Raw genomic sequence first — 8,402 nt, forward strand, 5'->3', positions numbered from 1 at the left:
AAGAAGCATGTTATGCTTACGGGTTAGTGATGTTCGCTTCTTACCAAAGTGAGAAAAAGAACATCGGATTGTAACTTTTAAATAAAACCTTCCCACAAGTGACAGATTCAGTAGTTGGGGTGAGAAACAAGGTTTTTATATTATTACGGGGCTGTTGAACATTACGAAGCCCTCGTCCTTTTGACGACATTACAACATGCTGTCTTATCAACGGTCACAACGGTTATGTTCCACAAGACCAAGGATGGGAAGTAGTCTTAGTAAAACCAGAATGCATGACTTGTTTCTGGACGTATGAATTACGTGTCTTTATTGCTTTTGTTGAACGACTTGCGTATTAACTAGAATTGTTTTCGCAACTGTTTTATATCAGAGTTTTTATGTGCTATATTTCATGCTATATGTAAAATAGCGGTATTGTAAGTTTGCAAAATATTGTATAAAAGTTTGAATGTGAAATATTATTATAATCAGTTTTTCATATAGAATTGTAGTAGTTGAATTGTATGTTAGCTACTAAGTATGAACTTAACGGGTAGAAATTACCCGAATTAAAACTTATAAAATGCTAATAAGAAGAAAAAGCTTTTATAAATGAGTTTATATTATGCTACGGAATACTATTGACTACTCTTAATATTCTATATGATTAACTTAATTCTTTTGGCTATTTTTGAAGGAAATGGCACCGACTATTCGTCAGAACTTGAACATGAGTGAGGAAGACTTCCGTGCTTTCCTTGCAGCAAATATAGCCGTAGTACAGGCTGCAATGCAAAACAACAATAACTCAGGGTCTAGCAGTGGAGTTAACTCCACAGGAAATCGTGTAGGATGCTCCTACAAGGCTTTCACTGCCTGTAAACCTCTGGAATTCGATGGAACTGAAGGACCAGTCAGACTAAAACGATGGAACGAAAAGGTCGAATCTGTGTTTGCTATAAGCAAATGTGCTGAGGAAGATAAGGTAAAGTACGCCACACATACCTTCACGGGTACTGCGTTAACATGGTGGAATACCTATCTCGAACAAGTGGGACAAGATGCTGCTTACGCCCTACCGTGGTCAGCATTCAAACACTTGATGAACGAGCAGTACCGTCCTAGAAACGAAGTCAATAAGCTCAAGACAGAGCTTAGAGAATTACGAATGAAGGGATTCGATATCACCACATACGAACGACGATTCACCGAGTTGTGTTTATTGTGCCCAAGAGTGTTCGAAGATGAAGAAGAGCAGATCGATGCATTTGTAAAGGGGTTACCAGAGAGAATTCAGGAGAATGTGAGTTCAAGCGCACCCACTTCAATGCAAAAGGCAAGCCGAATGGCTCACAAACTTATAAACTAGATCGAGGGAAGGATTAAAGAGCAGGCGGCCGAGGAGGCCAAAATGAAACAAGTCAAGAGAAAGTGTGAAGAACCCAGTGACAAGAGTCACAATTTCAACAATCAATACCACAATCACAACCACAATCGTACCATTTTTCGCAACAACAAACGCAACAAAAACTATTCCAACAACAACAACTACAACAATCATCCCAACAATAATACCAACCGCAGCAACAAAAATCCCAACAACAATCTCAATAACAACACTGGAAATCAAAATCAGAAAATTCCGTGTCTGAGGTGTGAAGGGTACCATCCAACTACCTTTTGTCCAGCAACATGTACTAAATGTAATAGAAAGGGTCATGATACAACGAAGTATGAAATTTATGGACCATCGGGTAAAGGAACAAGTAATGCCCACATTATTTGTTTTGGATGCTGGAAGAAGGGCCACTACAAAACTGCATGTCCAAACCAGGGAAATAATAATGGGCAAAGCCGAGGGAGGGGTTTTAACATTAATGCAGAAGAAGCGCAGGAAGACCCGGAGCTTGTTACGGGTACGTTTCTTGTCGATGAAAAACCTGCTTATGTTTTATTTGATTCGGGTGCGGATAGAAGTTATATGAGTAGAGATTTTTGTGCTAAATTAAGTGGTCCATTGACGCCTATGAATAATAAATTTTTACTCAAATTAGCAAACGGTAAATTAATTTCGGCAGATAAAATATGTCGGAATCGAGAAATTAAACTGGTTAGCGAAACGTTTAAGATCGATTTGATACCAGTAGAGTTAGGGAGTTTTGATGTGATAATCGACATGGATTGGTTGAAAAAGGAGAGAGCGGAAATCGTATGTTACAAAAATGCAATTTGCATTGTACGAGAAAAAGGAAAACATATAATGGTGTACGGAGAAAAGAGCAACGCGAAGCTAAATCTTATTAGTAATTTGAAGGCGCAAAAACTAATAAGAAAAGGTTGCTATGCCATTCTAGCACACATCGAAGAAGTCAAACCCGAAGAAAAGAACATCAATGATGTTCCCGTCACAAAAGAATTTTCCGATGTATTTCCGAAAGAATTACCGGGACTACCTCCACATCGATCTGTTGAATTTCAAATAGATCTCGTACCAGGAGCTGCACCAATAGCTCGTGCTCCATACAGAATCGCACCCAGTGAAATGAAAGAACTCCAAAGCCAACTAAAAGAACTTTTAGAGCGTGGTTTCATACGACCAAGTACATCACCATGGGGAGCTCCTGTTTTGTTTGTCAAAAAGAAGGATGGTACATTCAGGTTGTGTATCGACTACCGAGAGTTGAACAAACTTACCATCAAGAATTATTATCCACTACCAAGAATCGACGACTTATTTGATCAACTACAAGGCTCGTCAATTTATTCGAAGATTGATTTATGTTCTGGGTATCATCAAATGCGGTTGAAGGAGGATGATATTCCAAAGACTGCTTTCAGGACGCGTTACGGTCATTACAAGTTTATGGTTATGCCGTTTGGGTTGACTAACGCACCAGCTGTGTTCATGGATCTCATGAACCGAGTGTGTGGACCATACCTTGACAAGTTTGTCATTGTTTTTATTGATGACATACTTATTTACTCAAAGAATGATCAAGAGCACGAAGAACATTTGAGAAAAGTGCTAGAGTTATTGAGGAAAGAAAAACTGTACGCTAAGTTTTCAAAGTGTGCATTTTGATTGGAAGAAGTTCAATTCCTCGGTCACATAGTGAACAAAGAAGGTATTTAAGTGGATCCGGCAAAGATTGAAACCGTTGAAAAGTGGGAAACCCCGAGAACTCTGAAGCATATACGCCAATTTTTAGGACTAGCTAGTTACTACAGAAGGTTCATCTAAGATTTTTTCAAAATAGCGAAAGCCTTGACTGCATTAACGCATAAAAGGAAGAAATTTGAATGGAAGGATGAGCAGGAGAAAGCGTTTCAATTGTTGAAGAAAAAGTTAACTACGGCACCTATATTGTCATTGCCTGAAGGGAATGATGATTTTGTGATATATTGTGATGCCTCAAAGCAAGGCCTCGGTTGTGTATTAATGCAGCGAACGAAGGTAATGGCTTATGCGTCCAGACAATTAAAGATTTACGAGCAAAATTATACGACTCACGATTTGGAATTGGGCGATGTTGTTTTTGCATTAAAGACTTGGAGGCACTACTTATATGGGGTCAAAAGTATCATATATACCGAACACAAAAGTCTCCAACATATATTTAATCAGAAACAACTAAACATGAGGCAGTGTAGGTGGATTGAGTTATTGAATGATTACGATTTCGAGATTCGTTACCACCCGGGGAAGGCAAATGTGGTAGCCGACGCTTTGAGTAGAAAGGACAGAGAACCAATGCGGGTAAAAGCTATGAATATAATTATTTGTACTAACCTTACTACTCAAATAAAGGAGGCACAACAGGGAGTTGTAAAAGAAGGAAAGTTGAAGAATGAAATACCCAAAGGATCGGAGAAACATCTTAATATTCGGGAAGACGGAACCCGATATAGGGCTGAAAGAATTTGGGTACCAAAGTTTGGAGATGTGAGAGAAAAGGTACTTAAGGAAGCACATAAAACCAGATATTCAATACATCCCGGAGCGGGGAAGATGTACAAAGATCTCAAGAAACACTTTTGGTGCCGGGTATGAAAGCCGATATTGCTAGATACGTAGGAGAATGTTTGACGTGTTCTAAGGTCAAAGCTGAACATCAGAAACCATTAGGTCTACTTCAACAACCCGAAATCCCAGAATGGAAATGGGAAAACATTACCATGGATTTCATTACTAAATTGTCAAGGACTGCAAGTGGTTATGATACTATTTGGGTAATAGTCGATCGTCTCACCAAGTTAGCACACTTTCTGCCAATGAGAGAAGATGATAAAATAGAGAAGTTGGTGGATTATACTTGAAGGAAGTTGTCTCTAGACATGGAATACCAATCTCTATTATCTCTGATAGAGATGGCAGATTTGTTTCAAGGTTTTGGCAGACATTACAACAAGCATTGGGAACTCGTCTAGATATGAGTACTGCCTATCATCCACAAACCGATGGGCAGAGTGAAAGGACGATACATACTCTTGAAAACATGCTACGAGCATGTGTTATTGATTTTGGAAACGGTTGGGATCGACATCTACCATTAGCAGAATTTTCCTACAGCAACAGTTACCACTCGAGTATCGAAATGGCACCGTTCGAAGCACTTTATGGTAGAAAGTGCAGATCTCCAATTTGTTGGAATGAATTGTGGGATAGACAGATTACGGGTCCGGAGATAATCCAAGAAACTACAGAGAAAATCATCCAAATTCAACAACGGTTGAAAACTGCTCAGAGTCGACAAAAGAGCTACGCGGACCTTAAAAGGAAAGATATAGAATTTGAAATTGGGGAGATGGTCATGCTTAAGGTTTCGCCTTGGAAAGGCGTTGTTCGATTTGGTAAACGGGGGAAACTAAATCCAAGATACATTAGACCATTCAAGATTTTAGATCGTGTCGGACCAGTAGCCTACCGACTTGAATTACCTCAAAAACTCGCCAATGTACATAATACCTTTTTAGGGTCTCGAATTTTAAGAAGTTCTTAGCCAAAGAAGATCTCACTATTCCTTTAGACGAAATTAAAATCAATGAAAAACTACAATTCATTGAAGAACCCATCGAGATAATGGATCGTGTGGTTAAAAGGCTCAAGCAAAATAAGATACCGATCGTCAAGGTTTGATGGAATGCTCGTAGGGGACCTGAGTTCACCTGGGAGCATGAAGATCAAATGAAGCTGAAATACCCGTACCTATTTCCAGAAGATTCGTCAACACCTTCAACAGCTTAAAATTTCGAGACGAAATTTATTTAACGGGTAGGTACTGTCGTGACCCGAACTTTTCTATGTTTATATATATTAAATGAAATTGGTATATTTACATGATTAAATGTTTTCAACATGTTAAGCAATCAAACTTGTTAAGACTTGATTATTTGAAATGTGCTTCATATAGACAACTGACCACCCAAGTTGACCGGCGATTCACGAACGTTAACAATTTGTAAAAACTACATGATGATATATATATGGATATATATATGGTTAACATGAGATTATGATAAGTAAGTATCTCACTAAGTATATTAACAATGAGTGATATACATAAAAATGAGTTTATTGAATTAGGAAACTCGAAAATATATATATAACGATTATCGTTATAACAACGTCTTACTAAATACATATGAATCATATTAAGATATTTATACACTATGTTTAACATGATAAAATGATAATTAAGTATATCATTAAGTGTGTTAACAATGAACTACATATGTAAAACAAGACTACTAACTTAAGAATTTCGAAACGAGGCATATATGTAACGATTATCGTTGTAACAACATTTAACTGTATATATATCATACTAAGATATATTAATATATCATAATATCATGATAATGTAATAATTTAACATCTCTTTAGATATAATAAACAATGGGTTAACAACATTTAACAAAATCGTTAACCTAAAGGTTTCAAAACAACATTTACATGTAACGACTAACGATGACTTAACGACTCAGTTAAAATGTATATACATGTAGTGTTTTAATATGTATTCATACACTTTTGAAAGACTTCAAGACACTTATCAAAATACTTCTACTTAACAAAAATGCTTACAATTACATCCTCATTCAGTTTCATCAACAATTCTACTCGTATACACCCGTATTCGTACTCGTACAATACACAACTTTTAGATGTATGTACTATTGGTATATACACTCCAATGATCAGCTCTTAGCAGCCCATGTGAGTCACCTAACACATGTGGGAACCATCATATGGAAACTAGCATGAAATATCTTATAAAATTACAAAAATATTAGTAATCATTCATGACTTAGGGCATGTTTATTAATGGCTTTATGAACTGAAGTGAGTAAATTACTTTTTCGGTCAGCACAATTCATGTTTACTTAGTGACTTAAATTAATGAATTGGATGTCCAGATACATGTTTCGGTCATCCACAAAAGTGAACTTGTCCCCATATAGATTAACTTTTCCAACCCTACCCTCACCTCAAACCATTTCTCTTCTCGTTTCCCCTTTTCTTCCAAATAACGATTGAATCAAAACTCCAGCTAGCTGTTGAAGAACCTTTATTCCTGGTAAATTTTTCCTTTTTTTATTAGATTATGTAATTTATATAATCATCGGTGATGTTGATATCCTTGATTAGTCAAATATGATTGTTTATAATTTAAAGATGATGTTCTTGATAGTGTATGTGTATTTTGTGCCCTTAAGGTGTTTGATGAAAGTCCTAAAAGAAAAACAAGTTTTTATATTCATCATTTTTACAAATCTAAGGAGTTTTAAAGTGTTTGATTTTTAGGGTTTTTGATTACAAACTTATCTTTAAAATCATGAAAGATTTTTAAGGTTTATGTAACACTTTATGTTTATATATGTAATAGAACATTTTACACATGTATGTAAATGTAAATTGAATGGCTTATATGTAAATGTAATGGCTTATATATCAAATGTAAATGGAATGACTTATACTTTGAGACTGGAAAGTTTATACAACAAATAAATTAGTCAAGATTAGTTATATCTCTGTATGTACACATCGAATGGCTTATATGTAGATGGAACAAGGAAGTGAGCCAACAAATCGAAAACGAGTCAGAATTAGTTGGAAAGATACAAACGTGGAAAAAACATTTATTGAAGCATGTCTTCAAGAAGTTGCACGTAGCGGGCGAGAAGGAGGTGGTTTGAAGCCACTTTCATGGAAGAAAGTTGGTCAAGTCCTAAAAGAAACTCATAAATTTGATGTTGACCGTAAACAAATGGCAAATCATTTAAGCTACTTGAATGGAAAATATCAAGCATGGTTGAAATTGAAAAATAAAACTGGAAATGTTTATGATTCGTCCACCAACACATTTAACTTGACTGATGAAGAATGGGAGATAGAGTGCAAGGTATTTACTCTTAGTTAATACATTTAAGCTAACTATTGTTGTTCTACTAACACATTTAAGTTGCATTATGCATATATTTTCACATACAGAACATCAAGCTACTGCCTTCATATATTGTAATATATCTTATGCACAACTATTTGATGGTGTAGGCAAATAAATATTGTGAGTCACTTAGAACTACCCAACTAGTACATCCCGAGCTTTGTGCACAACTATTTAATGGTGTGATTGCTACCGGTATTCAAAGTTATAGACCACATTCAACTGCTCCCATGCTGGAAGTATCAAATGTTGAACCTATGGTGGTTGAACAATTCGAAGAAGGTACACAAGCAATGGCAGGTTCATCTCATACTCAACTTAAAAAAAGGAAAAGAAATGGAAAGGAAGAGGTGTCTCTTATTGAAGAGCAAATTGTCGCCATTCTATCTTTGGTGGCCGCAAAATATGCTAAACCCGATCATCCTACCATTGACGAGTGCATAACTAAACTGGATGAGCTTGGATGGGAATCTAATGGCTTGTTGTATAATGTAACACTTGCCATTTTTAGTGAAGAGAACCCAACAATTAGGACAATTTGGATGAAGCTAAAACCCGAAAGGTGCGAGGATTGGGTGAAAAATCTTGCACACATTAAAGGCCTATCATTCTAAGTTAAATATGCCATCAAGGTATATTTTATTTTTTGGTAAAATGTTGCTCAATGAAGACAACCCTCCCATCAATTGGACTATATTTTGATAACTGTATTTTGCGCTAGTGTTCAAAATTGTATATTCGTTTGTAAGAATGGGTTGTATTTTGGTATGTAATGTTTATGGTAACAAGTTATGTAATGTAGGGCGTCCTCTTGTTTAGTAATGAAACTGTAATTTGTTATGTCATGATGGACCATGTAAGTGCAATGGTTCTTTATTTAAATTTGAGGATCTGTTGTTCTTCGGTATCTACAATGTGTGTCATTTACCTCTATTATATATGCTTCATAATTGATTTGGAGTAAAATTATAG

General features: G+C 36.1%; 1 protein-coding gene across 1 annotated transcript; it reads left to right on the plus strand.

Annotated features, from left to right (window-relative positions):
- Positions 1–6,922: 6,922 nt before the first annotated feature.
- LOC139900786 (L10-interacting MYB domain-containing protein-like) lies at positions 6,923–8,044 on the plus strand. The gene is made up of 3 exons (XM_071883538.1): positions 6,923–6,940; positions 7,047–7,385; positions 7,538–8,044. The coding sequence occupies exons 1-3, from the start codon at positions 6,923–6,925 to the stop codon at positions 8,042–8,044; spliced, it is 864 nt and encodes a 287-aa protein (XP_071739639.1).
- The last annotated feature ends 358 nt before the right edge of the window (positions 8,045–8,402 follow it).

Source organism: Rutidosis leptorrhynchoides, chromosome 3, assembly GCF_046630445.1.
Source record: "Rutidosis leptorrhynchoides isolate AG116_Rl617_1_P2 chromosome 3, CSIRO_AGI_Rlap_v1, whole genome shotgun sequence".
NCBI classification, from domain to species: Eukaryota; Viridiplantae; Streptophyta; class Magnoliopsida; order Asterales; family Asteraceae; genus Rutidosis; species Rutidosis leptorrhynchoides.